Source organism: Microtus ochrogaster, chromosome 16, assembly GCF_000317375.1.
Source record: "Microtus ochrogaster isolate Prairie Vole_2 chromosome 16, MicOch1.0, whole genome shotgun sequence".
Classification (NCBI taxonomy): domain Eukaryota; kingdom Metazoa; phylum Chordata; class Mammalia; order Rodentia; family Cricetidae; genus Microtus; species Microtus ochrogaster.
Window position 1 is genome coordinate 33,569,834 of NC_022018.1, and position 16,538 is coordinate 33,586,371.

General features: G+C 38.2%; 1 protein-coding gene across 1 annotated transcript; it reads left to right on the plus strand.

Moving 5' to 3' along the window:
* The first annotated feature begins 7,989 nt into the window (after nt 1-7,989).
* On the plus strand, nt 7,990-14,674 carry LOC101981560 (prolactin-6A1-like). The gene is made up of 5 exons (XM_005355129.1): nt 7,990-8,029; nt 10,747-10,925; nt 11,573-11,686; nt 13,163-13,342; nt 14,486-14,674. The coding sequence occupies exons 1-5, from the start codon at nt 7,990-7,992 to the stop codon at nt 14,672-14,674; spliced, it is 702 nt and encodes a 233-aa protein (XP_005355186.1).
* The last annotated feature ends 1,864 nt before the right edge of the window (nt 14,675-16,538 follow it).

Genomic DNA, 16,538 nt, shown 5'->3' on the forward strand with positions numbered 1-16,538 from the left:
GAGGGGGGGAAGTTAGGGGGGAGAGAGTGGGAGGAGTGGGAGGCTGGGAGGAGGCGGAAAATTTTTTTTTCTTTCTTAATAAAAAAAAATTAAGAATAAAAAAAAAAAAAGAAGCAAACAGTACTAGCAAACAGTACTATGTTCTGCTCTGAGATCCAGAACCATACCAGGCAAGGGCAGTTGGCTATGGGGTTAGTAAAGACATTATTTTAGTCCTATTGACTGGGCCTAAGCCCATTTAGACAGCCATTGGTTACTACAAAGACAGATATGCCATTACTTCACCTTCAGGGATATCTTCTTGTACTGATCATTCTTGTGCTTTGTGCACATCATGTTTGGGAAGAAATATTTATTAATTTTATCTCTTTGCAGCTTAAACAACAGCTACTGGTAGTATGAAATTAGTTCTCATGGATGAGAATTCCACATAAAATACATTCTGATTCCACCAAGCTTAATGTAAAAGATGTATACTGTCTTAGGCAATCAGGACCTAACTTCAAATCTATGGGGCATCCAAAATAAGAGAAGTAATGTGTATTATTTTATGAGGCTCCTGGACTCCTTGGACCAACAAATTAGGTACAGGTGATATAAAGGGGAATGGAGAAAAACATGGGGGGGGGCTTAAATTGGAAAGGGAGGCATAGGCCACACATAGTGAAAGAGAGTGAGTAGGAGTAAATAACACTGAAGATGCTTGAAAAAGTAATAGAGAATCTTACTATTTATAGTTAATCTAAAAGTACATATAATACAATGTGTTATTTATGTACTTTTAATAAATTCACATCAGTTTCAGTGATAATTATCTTCCCCAAGTCCATAAACTATCAAATAAAACACATTACCTTGATTTTTTAAACAGTACTGAAAATGTTAAAAGACAAATATGATATTTCTCAGAGTTACTGGCAATTGCTTTCTGTATGCTCCTTTGAATTCTTTTCTCAGCATCAACTTAGGCACTAGTCCACTTGTAGAGGAAACTTTTCTGTCTTGCATGTCCCACTAAACTGGTTTCTGTCTGCCTACTGGTACCTGCAGTTGTTCATGAAATAACTACTAAGAGACTAAATATTAAATATAATTTCTTGGCCAATGTCTTAGAATTCTTACTGGCTAGCTCTTACTATAAATTAACACATTTCTATTAGCTTATATTTTACCACGTTCAGATTTCCCACCTGGCTTGACTCTGCTAAGTCGTTGGCCCGAAAAGCTTTATTCGTCAACCAATAAAAGCAACACATATACAACAGGACATTCGAGATCACATTCTTTTCACCCCCTGTCTTACAGGGCCTATTTTGTTTAGTTTAAATTAAATTTCATTGAGGTTATTTAATATGTTTCTCTTGTTTTGTTGTTTCTCAAGTCACACCCTAAGGAAAAAAGAGATGATTAATCCCTATAATATCTTTGGACTTGCATTCTTTTGATGTTGTTAGAATGGAATGGAAGAGTAAAAAAAACTCAAATCACTTATTTGCTTGGAAAAAATCAAGCATAAATTGCTGGTAAGATCTCAATTTGAATTTCCTGTAACTGGAAACTCTCATTTTTATGGAGTACACTAGTGTTTTCCCAAGAAACTGACCAACTGGAATACATCAATTGAAGAAGAAACTCTACTAGAGACAAGTGACTCAAAAAGTGCTCTCCATTAACTGACAAAGGAGTGTTGTGCATCAGGACCACCCCAACAGCAGAGACAACAACACTCAGTCAATCACTGCATGACCTTTCCTGGCATCTGTGCAACATTCTGTCCCTTCTTATTCATTTAGGTTCATAGTAGACAAGAAAATAAAAACAAGGCATGCATTATAGTAAATAATACTGGAAGAGCAAGCATAAAGTGAATGAACATAAATTCTTATCTCTATTGAGCCAATCACAAGTAGAAGTTAAGCCGTTCACTGTAAAGCTCTCTCAACTTCCTTCAAGCATTTCTCAGAGCTCTCAATATTGTTTGGAAGTGGGGTATCCTCAAGTAGCTTGTGCTTTAAAGGCTTTATCCTCAACTGTGTATTAGTAGAAATTCGACAAGAAAGACATAATGGAAGGAGTTCCAGTAACTGGGGTGTGACTGAATTCTTTCGACAGTGGGTTAATGAACCTGCCTCTCTAGCCTTCCTTCCTCATTTTCTCTTATATGTAGACCCAGTATTGTTCACTATGCTGCCATTGGACCAATACAACTAGCTAATTATTGTCAAAACCCCCTGAAATAAGTATTTTTATTTAATATTTTTTCTAATATTTTGTCATAGCAATAGATAGCTAACTAATCACATACTGTTTTCTTGTTTATCACTAAAACCACCTGTTATTGTCACTTCTTGTCTCACACTAAGAAGATGATTAGCCAGTCACTAACTAATGATTTCTTTTGAAACCTATTTCTAAAATTTGTTCTTGTTTCAAGACTGATGATAGAAAAGCTTTCAAGTATCTTTCAAAAGATATCTTTCTTACATAGTAGCTCCTCCCTAACACCTTTTCATAAAACCCAGTAAGCAGCCAGATACACCTTTTCTGTGTGGTAATCTTCTGTCACAATCATGACCATTGTGTATAGAATGGTCAGCAAGAGACACCAGCAATGGAACATCTGGAAAACACTTCATCCATACATGGGAGTGGTACTTGCTTTAACACAAATCTCTACATGCCTAACCACCATGAAAGAAGATGGGTAAGCAGAACAAAGTGGACTTTAGGAAAGACAGCTGTGTGGGAATGCTTGTAGAAGCTTATCCAGCTCCGGGGTTTAAAATAATTTTCTAAATTTACTACTCAGAGGCACTCATTTCACTTAATTGCCCCAAGATGAATAGAACATGCAATATTTGATTACACCACCTTAGCACAATAAAGTTAACATGTGTTTTCAAATGTCACTCATGATTATTATAATGAGAAAGTGAAAAGTATCATAACCTTGTCAGATTAAATGAATACTTCACCAACAATCACCAATAACCTAACGAATTCCTAAACTTAATATATCAGCCCAAGCAGCAGGCTATTGATCACTTCAGTAACACATATGTCATTGTATACTTACTCAAGCACTTCTTCAGTCTTTAGGCCCAAACTGATGAGCAAAAAGAAAACCACACCTGGACTCATCAAACATACATTCTAACCGAAAGAGACACATGACACAGAGAGAGCACATGAATGCTGTGAAGCAGATGAGCAGGTTACCTGTGCTCTAGAAAGGTTGTATAAGAAGAGCCTGTGAGGCTCAGGAGAGCAGGTGCTGAGGAAGCAGATTCAGGTCAAGTTCAAGTTAGAACTCCGAGGAAAAAGGTAAGCCTAATTTTCTGTGCTAATCCATACTGCAATGTGCTCTCTGGGATTACACATCCAGCTTTTGTTCTGTCCATCGGGATTTATGTCCTTCCTACAGGATTTCACACAATGTTTCCTAGCAGAATCTACTCTTTAGATGCTCGCTTCACTTCACGTTGATCTACAAAAGAGTTTTCCAATTACTCAAACTATTTTCAGTTGAGATGATACAGTGATGAATAATTGTATAGTAAACTCCTGAAAATTCACTACATCTTGATTGCAATTATATAAATATAATTTTAGATTTCAGAAAACTGGTTTTGTTCACTAACTGATACTATTAATCCCCATTATATAACTTACATTGTAACACACTATTTCTATCTTTTGCATCTTTTTAAAATCAAATTTGTTTTATTTGTTTTACATATCAATTGCAGTTTCCACTCCCTTCTCTCCTCCTGTTCTCTCCTCTCACCTCCTGTCTACCCCTCTTATCCACTTCTTAGAAAGAGTAGGGTCTCCCATATGAGCCAATAAAGCACGGCATATTAAGTTGAATCAGGACCGAGCACTTTCCCACTGCATCAAGGCCGAATGAGGCATCCCGCCTTAGGGAATAGGTTCCAAAAAGCCAGTTCATGTGCCAGCGACAGATCCTGGTGCCACTGCTAGGGGCACCACAAACAGACCAAGCTACACACTGTTGTCCACATGCAGAGCGTGCCTGCATCAGTCCCATGCATACCCCCTAACTGTTTGTCCAGAGTTCATGAGCTCCCATAAGCTCAGGTCAGCTGTTTATATGGGTTTCCCTGTCATGATCTTGACCTCACTTAGTTCCTCCTCCCTCCCTTCAACTTTACTTCTTAGCCCAGTGCTTGGCTGTGGATCTCTGCATCTGCTTCCATCAGTTGCTGGGTAAATGTTCTATGATGACAATAATCTTATTACAGGGGGAAGTCCAGTTCAGGCACCCTCTTCACTATTGCCTGGAGCCTTAATTGGGGTTACCCTGTGGTTCCCTGGGAGATTCTCTAGCACCAGGTTTCTTTCTAACACCATATGGGCACCCTCTATCAAGAGATCTTCTTCATTGCTCACCTTCTCCATCCCTCCCCCAACTTGACCATCCAGATACCTCATGTTCACATACCCCACCTTTTCACTGCCTCTGCCCCTGCCCCTAGTTTACCCAAATCTCATCTATATCCCCTTCCCAGGGCGATCCATGCCTCCCTCTTAGGGTTCTCCTTATTGCCTATCTTCTCTGGGGCTCTGGACTGTAGCGTGATTATCTTTTTCTTTACATCTAATATCCAATTTTGAAGGAGTACATGCTGTATTTGTATTTCTGAATCTAGGTTACCTCAGTCAGGATGATTTTTTCCTAGTTGTATCCCTTTACCTGCAAATTTCATGATGTCATTTTTTTAACCCTGAGTAATACTCCATTGCATAAATGTACCTCGTTTTCTTTATCCATTCTTCACTGAGAAGCATCTCGTTTGTTTTCAGGTTCTGGCTATTAAAAATAATGCTTCTATTAGCAAGACTGAGCAAGTGTCCTTTTGGAATTATTGAGCATCCTTTGGGTGTATGTCCATGAGTGGTATCAGTGGATTTTTGGGAAAATCAATTCCCAGTTTTCTGAGAAGCCACCACACTGATTTCGAATGTAACTGTGCAAGTTTGCACTCCACCAGCTGTGGAGGAATGTGGCTCTTACTCCATATCCTCAACAACATATTCTGTCTTCAGTGTTTTTGATCTTATCCATTCTGACATGTGTAAGATGGTATCTCAGAGTTGTTTTGTTTTGCATTTCCCCGATGACTAAGGATATTGAGCAAATCGTTAAATGGCTTTTGGCCATTTAAGTTTTTTTTTGTTGTTAATTCTCTGTTTAGATATGTACCCCATTTTTTAAATTGAATTGTTTGGTATTTTATGTCTAGGTTGATGTAGGTGGGTCTTCTATCTATCTGTTGTTTCATTGGTTAATTAATAAAGAAAACTGCTTGGCCTGATAGGTCAGAACATAGGTAGGCGGGAAAGACAGAAAAGAATGCTGGGAGAAAGAAGCAGATGAAGGCAGTCGCCTTGCCTCTCCTCTCCAAGACAGACGCAGGTTAAGATCTTTCCCGGTAAGCCACCTCATAGTGCTACACAGATTACTAAATATGGGTTAAAGCAAGATGTGAGAATTAGCCAATAAGAGGCTACAGATAATGGGCCAGGCAGTATTTAAAAGAATAGAGTTTCCATGTAATTATTTTGGGTAAAGCTAGCCGGTTGGCGGGAAGCGGCCTGCCGCTCCCACCACTACACTAGGTGCTTGAGTTCTTTGTATATTTTAGAGATCAGGCCTCTGTCAAATGTGGGTTGGTAAAGATATTTTCCCATTTACTAAACTGTTGTTTTGTTGTCTTGTTGACTGTGTCCTTTGTCTTACAGAAGCTTTTTAGTTTCAGGAGGTCTTTTTTTTTTATTAATTATTGATTTCAGTTTCTTTGCTACTGGTGTTATATTCAGGAAAAGTGTCCTGTGCCAATAGGTACTAGACCACTACCCACTTTCTCTTCAATCAGGTTAGGTGTAAATGGATTTATGTTGAGGTTTTTGATCTAATTGGGCTTGAGTTTTGTACATGGCAATAGATATGGATCTATTTGAATTCTTCTACATGTTGACATTCAGTTATGACAGAGCAATTTTTTGAATATGCTTTCTTTTTTGATTATACAATTTTTGCTTCTATGTAAAAAATCAGATGTTCATAGGCATGTGGATTTATATCAGGGTCTGCAGTTCAATTTCATTGATCCATGCTAATTCAAAGCAATTTTTTATTACTATAGTTCTACAGCAGAGCTTGAAATCAGGGGTGGCAATGACTCTAAGCGTTCCTTTATTGTGCAGGATTCTTTTAGCTATCCTAGATTTTCTGGTTTTCTACATGAAGTTGATTATTGTTCTTTCTAGGTCTGTGAAGAATTTTGTTGGGCTTTTGATAGGGATTTCATTTAATCTGTAGATTGCTTTGGGTATGATTGCCCTGGGTATATTTTGTATCTTAAAATTTATGCAAAGTTTGAGTAAGAAACATGCTATACTGCTAATAGAAATGGCTATTCTAAAAAGCTAAAAGACTAAGAAAAAATGAGGGAAGAGGAGAAGAAGAGAGAAGGAAAATAAAAAACAAACATTAAACTTAAACTATACACGCAAAAATTATCTCAAATACAGTTTCATATAAGGCAGATATGGGTCATGCCTAGAACTCCAAATTTCCAGATATTTAAAGATGAATAACACAATAAATTTGAGAGGAGTTTGATTATATTGTGAGTTACAGACTATTTTTTCTTAATAGTAAAAAAAAATCCCTCTGAAAAACAAAAAAAAAACAGAGCTACAGAAACTATAAATTAGAATAATAAAAATATTTGCTCAACTCACCAAATCCAGCTGGACCTGGTCTGAATGAGCATGTGATTAAAACAGACTCTCTGATTGTGGCTGACAATGGGGGCTGACTGAGAAGTCATTGATAAAGGTACTGGGACTTGTTTTTAGGGCATGTTTTGGATTTTTGGGACTCTAGTCTATGTGGATACACAGCTACCTAGGCGGGGATGTAGTGGGGAGGGCCTTGGACTTCTCACAGGGCAGGGTCCCCTGCTGTTTCTCAAGTAGGGAGGGAGAGGGATGAGAGGTATGGGGAAGCATGAGGAGAGTGGGAGAAGGGAAGGAAATGTAACTATTTGAATGGAAAAGTAAATAAAAAAAATTGCTCAATTAAAACTTCACATACAAAGAATAATAATTTTACTCTTAAATCTTTTTCAAGAAAACAACATCAACAATGAAGCACTTGTAGGTACATGGGTTGATATTCATATAATATTAAAGATTCTATGGACAAGTTGAGTTTTCCTTTGACATTTTGCAAGAAGTTAAGCAAGGCATGTAATAATGAGTCAGTTCTGGAAAGGATTTGGTTCTGTCTGGAACATGAAATGCTGTGGAAGAATGTTTAACAGGGAATCTGCTTCACACATATTGCAGTGTTTTGCTTGACAAGGGGAAGGTGTTAGGAAACCATGATTGTCCTGACATAAATCTATCGAAACAAGACTATTTACTCAACATGGGCTCTTTCAGGAAGTAGACATTGCAGACAAGCAGGTAATGAACACGTGGCCAAACGTTAAGTTTCACATGGTTGTGTGAGTGGATGATGAAATGAAGTGGAAACTTTTTGGTACACAGCTAGGGTACCTTCCACTTGATATAACTCCACCCCATCATACTGGTGAACCCATAGCATAAAGTCAGGAATAAAAATGATTTCTGCTTGAAGCCAGTTCATATCCTGTAGTCATATCCTGTTGCCATATCCTGTAGCCATACCCCATAGCCCTACCCTGTGAATGGCAGAAACACAGATACAGCAGCTCTGTGATAATTGTGATGACAATGCTAACGTTCCCTGAAGCAGGAGAGTAAGTGTAACCCTACCTAGGGCTTTAACCCTTATTTCCTTCCTGCTCTATTAGTGAGTGGCCTTGGGGAAATCTTCCAGAGTGTATAAAAGGCAGTAAGTAAACTGAGCCCCGGACTCCAGTGCAGCAGCCATCTCCAGTGGCCCACCTACCATCGTGGAAGTTTTCTGAGATGCCTGAGATGCGCTTGTCTTTGAGTCAGCCTTGCTTCTGTAAGTAAGCTCTCAGTAATGCTCTTCAAAGCAAATCTGATCAATCCATCATTCCTTCGAATCCTATCCTGTGTATCTGGTGTTAATACATATATTTAATTGAAAAGAAACACAGGAAAAATTACAACCTAAAAATAACCCTTTTAAGAGCGAAGTAGATCATTTTGCACAGTTTTTAAACACGGGAATTAATGTTCTCTCCTTGAGACAAGGAGCACTTTCGAAGATGATTCAGCATCTTCCTTGGGCTAAAGGAAGCAAGAGAACGGTAAGAGGCTCATGATATCACTGAAGCTCGTAATTCTAGTTCTGGAGGTAAAAGGAGAGATTACTCCTTGATTTTGGCAAACTGGTTGTCCCAGTTTACTTAGCAAACTTCAAGCCAATTAGTTATTTTACTTCAAAAAATAAAAAATAATCATACACACACACACATGCACACACACGCACACACACACACACACATACTCACACAAACACATAAGTGAGGGGACATTATCATGGCATCTAATGGTTAGAAACCATGGGCAGTGTTTAAAAATCTTTAAGTCCCAGTGCAGGTCCCAGAGGGAGGAAAAATGCAGTACAATTGATGTTTCAGAGAGTGAGAATGTACTGGAAACGCTAGAGTTGATGTGTTCAAATTGTCATGACACTAGAAAGGAGAAGGAGGTGTTTTCTTATTTCCTGAATCTTAAACATGAGTTTGCCCACTTGAATCAACCTTTCAAATGGACAGTACTGAAGCCCAGTGTAGGCAGTCATAGCAGATACCTGTTTTAAACTTTTTGTCACACTGGGGGAAACTGGATGACACTACCATGTTAACTGGTTCTGGTGCTAAAGCTCTGTAGATGACATTGGCAGGAAACAGAATTCATGACAGTCATGGATTTTATGAAATGGAGAACAGAGTATTTGCCTCTATCCCATCCTCTTAGATTTTGAGAATTTCCCAGCTGAAAATAGATATCACACACCTACACACACATGTATGTATGTATGTAGATATAAATTTGTATATATGCAAAATAACCATCATATTTATAGGAAATGAAAAGTCTATGGATTATATATTAATGACTTCATTATGTAGACAAAATGTGTTTTTAGCCATATTGTATACTACAAAATGCTAAGATCTATTTAATTTTGAGCATTTGCCTTTAGGAGTTCTTCAAGCGAAAATCTCTGACAATGACCTGGTATGTTCTGGACTCACATTTATTTAGTGCATCAGGAAAGTGGAGATATCAGGTTTCTGACAATCATGTTTTATATTTCAGTAATTATTTAGGAAAGTGTCAAGAAATGTAAAACATTATTTAAATTTGGTTTCTATATCCTGTTTCTTTTGCATAGAGAGTTAAACTGTTTACATGAGATTGGTCTTAGAAGCCACTCTAGCTGCTGGTTCTATAACTCTGTGCTCTCTCTGTAGACTTAGCTATTTGTGGTCAGAGCCTGAGGGTCTCAGGAGTTTCAGGAATGAAGCCTCAACTATATGGCAGAGTTCAATTCCAAAGACTTTTCCATGTCAGAAGAGGATTAGGAAAATGTGCCATCACTGTATTAATAGTCAATGAAGGAAGATGAACAGGATGGTGAAGAGTTGGTTGAGAAAACCAAAAGAAAAAGAATATAGGCTCAGAGAATCAGACTGGAAGAGCAAACAAAGTGGCCTCTTTAAGATCAGGAAGGCAAGGATGATGAGGAAGAATTTGGAGTTAGTAGCAGTGAAGATAAGTAAGAAGAAGGGAGCCTTAGGCCAAAGAATTCAAAGCAAAAGAAAGAGAGATTATGGCCAAATTTCCTTATTGCAGGGGAACCAAAAGGAAAAGCAGATTCTAGTTCACAAGCTAAGGCATCAGAGGAAACTAGAGACAAATTCAAGTAACCTGGTGGTCAAAGTAGATAACCTAGGGAAACAGAAAAGGTGAAAAATCATCAAAGTGTTTTACTTTGCTGGGGAAGTACTGATAGTTACCAAGGAAGTAGATACTGCATCCAAAGAAGTCAAGCAATTATTTAGCAAGATGAGAAAAAAAAATAACTCAGAGGCTAATGCCTCTCCAGCTGCCATACTCTCTGCTGGGTGGGTATAAAACAAGTGGTGTGAGCAAATGATTGTGGGGAAAATGGATCTCAAAACAAAACAAACAAATGAAAAACAAAACAAAAGAAGAAATAAACACTCTTGAGAAGTTCAAATTAGACTGGGAGAGCTTCAAGGAGGAAGAAAAGATTGGTGAAGAACTGGCCATCCAAAACTGAGGGCAAGAGGGTACGTTGAATAGAATGGTTTCTGGAATGTGTGGTTCAAAGGCAGTTTGAAATCAGTGGAGGTATCAGGCTGAGCAAAATGAAACTTTGACATTCTGGGTAGCGGCAGCATCTTCCTGAAAATGTGAACTCTTCTGTGTGTCTGTGAAATAGCTCCAGTCAGTGTTCAACAGGCTTCCAGGCAAAGCCTGTTTTCTATATCACAGTTTTGTTTATGTATCTTAGTCTCATGTGGTGTTTGTTTTGATAGAATTCAAGAATTTGGCAAATAACCAACCTCTTTATAGAGGAATTTAAATTAGTTGTTTATTTGAATCTTTCAGTCACAGATATTTATTTACTACTACATGTACTCAATGACACTAGGCAGAGATTATACTAGTGTTGTTAGCCTCTGATGAATGAATCTTATTCCAGCTTCTGCTTCTATACAGCAGGGACACTCCTGATCATGTTGATGTTGAACCTTTTCCTTTGGGAGAAGGTAGCCTCTGTTCCAGTATATACGAGTTTTTCTGGCTATGATGGAATGTCTCTAAATGAGCTTCTGGATCATGCCGTGACAGAGTCTTATAATATCAGAGATCTCACTGCAGAAATGCACAGGATATTTGTAAGTACCTCACTTATATTTGGCTCTTTTACAAAATGAACCTTCCAGCCAGCATTCGCAGAGTCCCATACTTTACTAGAAAGCACATGGCAGCAGAATCAGATAATAATTACCATCAGGAAAGCCCCCTTAACTGAGAAGTGGAACAAACATAGAAGAACTTCTTGGAATCTCAAAGAAAATAGTTGGGGCCGAACTGTTTGGGAGGTTAGATGGGGGTGGTTGGGGAGGGTGGGAAAAGGGATTAGAGAATTGATGTGGAAAAAGAGGATAAAAAGATCAGTTTGAGGATGTCAGGATCCCCTGAATTCACAGAAAACCAGATTTGATAATGTAAGTCTGTAAAGCCAGTGCTACTACAGGGAGGTGGGAAATTATAGCAGGGTGATCTCTGGCAGTTCCAGTTTTGTCAGCTTGTTGTGTGTTATAGCAGACAAAAGGAGATAGTATCTCCAAGAAGGTAGAATGCAGGGACCAAAACTTGAACATAAACTCTGATCTCCATCTCCCTTCCCCTTTTTCTGTCAACACAAACACAAAAGTTTTACACACACACACACACACACACACACACATAGCAAATGCATCAATATTCTGGTTATGGATTAAGTTACTCATGTACAAATTAAAACTGATTTTTTTTCCAGATGGAGGATGTGCGATATACACCAGGCCGGTGGTTCCCAGAAAGAGACCTTACTGCCTGCCACACATCTGCCTTATCTGTTTTGATCCCTAAGAATAGAGCCCAGCAGTTCTGGGTGAGTACAGCTTGGGTTTTAAACTGAAGAAGTGACTTGGCCGCACTGAAGGTGGTTATGGGTAAGAAGATAGTTATGGCAATCACACATGCAGAAGAATGAAGGAGGAAGGAATAATCAAAGAAAATTCACATTATACAGTTGATAAATTGTAAGTAAAAGTGAGGATTAAATAATATTTTCATAGAACCATAAATTGTGTGCAGGTATACTATTTTACCAAAGCCTATATCTAGGATTATAGTTATAATTTTGTAGGAACTTTGAACTAAATTGCACAATGCTTAAATATATTCATATTTATGTATAGGGAATGCAAATAGAGTTTCATTAATTATAATATGAAATGCTACTGTATTCACTACTTTGCATATTATTAATCACAAAGAAATCTAAACTTTCAACTTCTGGTTGCATCTAACCTGCACATCCACTCCTCAATAAAATATCTGTCTTCTCCCAAGGCTTAACTGAAAGTCAGCTGAATAAGAGGTTCCCTGTAAAACACTGCAACTCTCAGAATACAACTATGTGCTCATTTGTGATGACAAGGTTCATTCATCAAACCATTTTCCATTTGTAGTCATTATATTTTCTCCTTTCTGATTCCCGCTTTAATCAAACACATTTGTAGTTGATGTCATATCACAATGTCAAAATGTTGGACACTAGTGGGTCAGTGGAATCCGATCTAGTCTTTGTTTTCATTATCAAGAGAATAACTATCAGACAGCAGCAGGGCAGCATTTTATTCAGGGATGATTTTCATATGTGACCTTGGCAGTGAGCACATACTGGGGAATAAAATTTTCCTGTGCTTTCCATCATTCCACTTATTAAAGGCAGTGCTGTTTCATGGTTCTTCACTTGTACATGGTCACATGTGGGCTGCTCAGCAAGAGGGAAGAATTATGTTTCATGTGGCATGAGGAAAGCACACATAAAAAGACCCAGTTGTCTTCAATGAATTTTTGTTCCACTGTCTAAAAGTAAATAAAAAAAACTCAGTCAGTGAGGAACCTGATGTTTTATTACAAAAGCATTCCTATGGGGAAAGCATTTGGGCCACTTTCTACTGATGTGCAGTGCTGGTATCAATTTTGTATGACACAGGTTCTATGACCATCTATTCAGTTCCTGGGAAGTCTTGGTTACTTGTGGAGAAACAAATAAACATAAATAAATAAAAGAATATTGCTTATACCAGAAGGACAGATTGTAGAATTTCAGATGAAAACAGAAATATTATAAAACATGTTTATTATAAGAAAACGTGCCTACTCAAATAAGGCATATTTAGTGTGACTTAATCAAACCATAGGCAAATGACGAAACTTTGAAATTTTCATAACAACTGACAGCTACATAAATATAATAAATGTATATTTTAGTCTAGTTTCTTTGAGCATATGCCACATGGGCTAACTCTGATATATTTTACTAATTTGATACAATTGTTTAATAATGGGTATTTAGGGTGAATTCCTTCTGAAAGAGACGATTGGCTTGTTGGGTGCTTGGAATAACCCTCTGCATCACATCACAACTCAACTAAGTCATATGGAAGACGCCCCTAATGATATCATATCAAAAGCAAAAGTGATTGAAGGAAAAATAAAAGAACTTCTAGCGGCTCTAAAGAGCATACTCAACAAGGTATGTAGTCTTTTTATATTCCTTTCCTTTTCTGATTCATCAGATAGATAGCCATGGTAGTAAGAAATGAATGCAGAGCTGCCTTATATCACATTGCAAAATTTAATTGTTGTGAGGAGCGGCAGGCTGTGTCCCATCACACACCCAGCTAGCTTTACACCCGAAATAATTACACGGAAACTGTATTCATTTAAACACTGCCTGGCCCATTAGTTTCAGCCTCTTGTTGGCTAATTCTCACATCTTGATTAACCCATTTCTCTTAATGTGTATCGCACCACTAGGTGGTGGCTTACCGGGAAAGATTCTAGCCTGTATCCATCTCAAAGAGGAGAACTATGGCATCTGCCTCACTTCCCTTCTTCCCAGCATTCTGTTCTGTCTACTCCTCCCACCTATGTTCTGACCTATCAGGCCAAGCAGTTACTTTATTAATTAACCAATGAAAGCAACACATAGACAGATGACCCACCTACATCATTTAATCATCAGGCTTCGTTACCAAAACTTTACTGGTAGGGTAGTGCCATACATCTCTAGGGTGCTTTACTAAGTACTTTACACATAAGGAATCTCAATACAAAGCAAGTGCTCTTAATAGCCCTTTGAGCAACTACCTTTCCTTGGCAATGAGAAAGACTCCTGACATCACCAGATGTCCTCATCACAACTTTTCCTTGACTATCTGCACCTGATAGCATCAGGTGCAATCCTCACCAAGTCTGAGATTTCCATTCCATGTATTTTGTGGACAATAGATTTAGCTGAAAAGTACAGAAGGGCAATGGTTCCCTTCAGGATCAGGGAAACAAAGTCTGGGCCATTGCTGAATGTTTAAATTCCCTCATGAGAGAACTGGTATTGTCCCATGGTAAAGTCCATGTTTACAGGCAGGTAGCACCTTCTTACTTCTCTATCTGCCTTGTATGTAAGACCCTCCTTAATATGGTATCTACTGTATACAGGAAATACATCCAAGAGTTTCTCTTGTATAATTTTTATACTGAGTCATATACATTAAAAATTCATACCTTTGCCTGAGATTTTACATTTCAAACTTCATGCCAAGAGTCACTCCACATTTAAAATAAATAACACCAAGCAAACCATAGTGATGATAAATGAATGTCTTTTGGTGTTTAGGTTCATCCTGGATTCTCAGATTATATATATCCCACCTGGAATGGACTGGCATCCTTGCAGTCACCTGATGAAGACACTCGCTTTTTTGCTTTGTATGACTTATTCCAGTGCCTGAAGAAGGATACACATAAGGTTCTCTCTAATATCAGTCTCCTGAAGTGCCAATATGTCTATAGAGGAGAGTGTTAATCTTCCAGACCTCCAATCTATTTTTGAGGTGTCATTTGTTAATTTGTCTTGTTTTAACCAATGTTTAATTTGTAACTTTGAATGTATTTTGTTTGTGTGGGATCCTTCATTAACAATAAAATAGACACTTCAGACATGTTGTTATCTACAAGCTAATTTTGCTAACATTTTATTTTTCCCTGAAATACAAATATATCACTAACAGAAATGTAGGTAATCTATCACTAGCATAGAGATGGAGGTAACTAGTCTTTCTCTATCTTGCTAGTCAGCTTTTAAATAATAACACAGATTCTTTCATTATGTATATCAGACTCCCTTAGTGTCTTGCTTTTATTTCCCTTATCCACCTAGATTCATCCCGAGTTCCTGTCGTTTGACCAGGAGTCCTGCCCAGCTCATGCCTGTTCAACCTTTTCTTACACTAGTCAGCAATACTTCACACAGTGTATAAATATCCCAAAACAGTCATCATTAAGAGATTTGATTGCAAATAAGACAATTCACAATTTCCTTAGAATCACAGCAAGTCAGTATGGGTCACCTTATAAAAGCAGGGTGAGCTTCTCTAGGATCACTAATTATAGGCTCAATGTCCTTTGTTTATGGCTAGAAACCAAATATGAGTGAATAGCTAAATAAGGAGAACCCAAAGAAAAACATATAGGCATCCTCCTGAATATTAACCTTCATCAGGCGATGAAAGGAGACAGAGACAGAGACCCAAATTGGAGCACCGGACAGAAATCTCAAGGTCCAAATCAGGAGCAGAAGGAGAGAGAGTACGAGCATGGAACTCAGGACCGCGAGGGGTGCACCCACACACTGAGACAATGGGGATGTTCTATCGGGAACTCACCAAGGCCAGCTGGCCTGGGTCTGAAAAAACCTGGGATAAAACCGGACTCATTGAACATAGCGGACAATGAGGACTACTGAGAACTCAAGAACAATGGCAGTGGGTTTTTGATCCTACTGCACGTACTAGCTTTGTGGGAGCCTAGGCAGTTTGGATGCACACCTTACTAGACCTGGATGGAGGTGTGTGGTCCTTGGACTTCCCACTGGGCAGGGAACCCTCATAGCTCTATGGGCTGACAAGGGAGGGGAACTTGATTGGGGGAGGGGGAGGGAAATGGGAGGAGGTGGCAGGGAAGAGACAGAAATCTTTAATAAATAAATAAACGGAAAGAAAAATAAATAAATAAAAGCAGGGTGAGATTGTGATCTATCCTACAAAGAATAAGGAAATTCCAAGATTCTTTAAGCAAGGCTCACGCTCTATATAGGACAACTTTCATTGTGAAATGATAAACAGTACAAATACTATGATACTGCCCAGTGCCCAAATGCCATTAAACTTCTAAACAGCACAGAAACTGTGAGGTTAGAAACATCCAAATGTCTCCTCTTCATGCTTCCCTAAATTTCTCCTTAAATTCATCTTGGGCACATGCCCCCCATGAAATCTCTTCACTCTTGTCTAACAAGGATTATTTGGTCTAGTTTCAAATTCATCTCATTCAAATTATATAATAGAGTCCTCTTGTCTTCTTGTGGCTCAAGACATATGTCAAAGAAGAGAGAGATGTTCAGCCCCTAAAACATTTCTAGTCTCCTTTCTGTCACTGAATACACATTCATTTAATGTCCTTAAAATAGGATGGTACATTAGTAGAAATGGAAAAAATGTCCCATTACTAATTTGCTACGTGAAATTGAGAACGGTATTATTGACAAGGTCTCAACCTTAATTGGGACTATTTAAGCAGTAAAATCAATGGCTCTCAATCACTACTGAACTTTTCCTGGAATTTCAACCACTTCCTTTCTCTTCGTGTTCATGGAGATTCATATTGGGTCA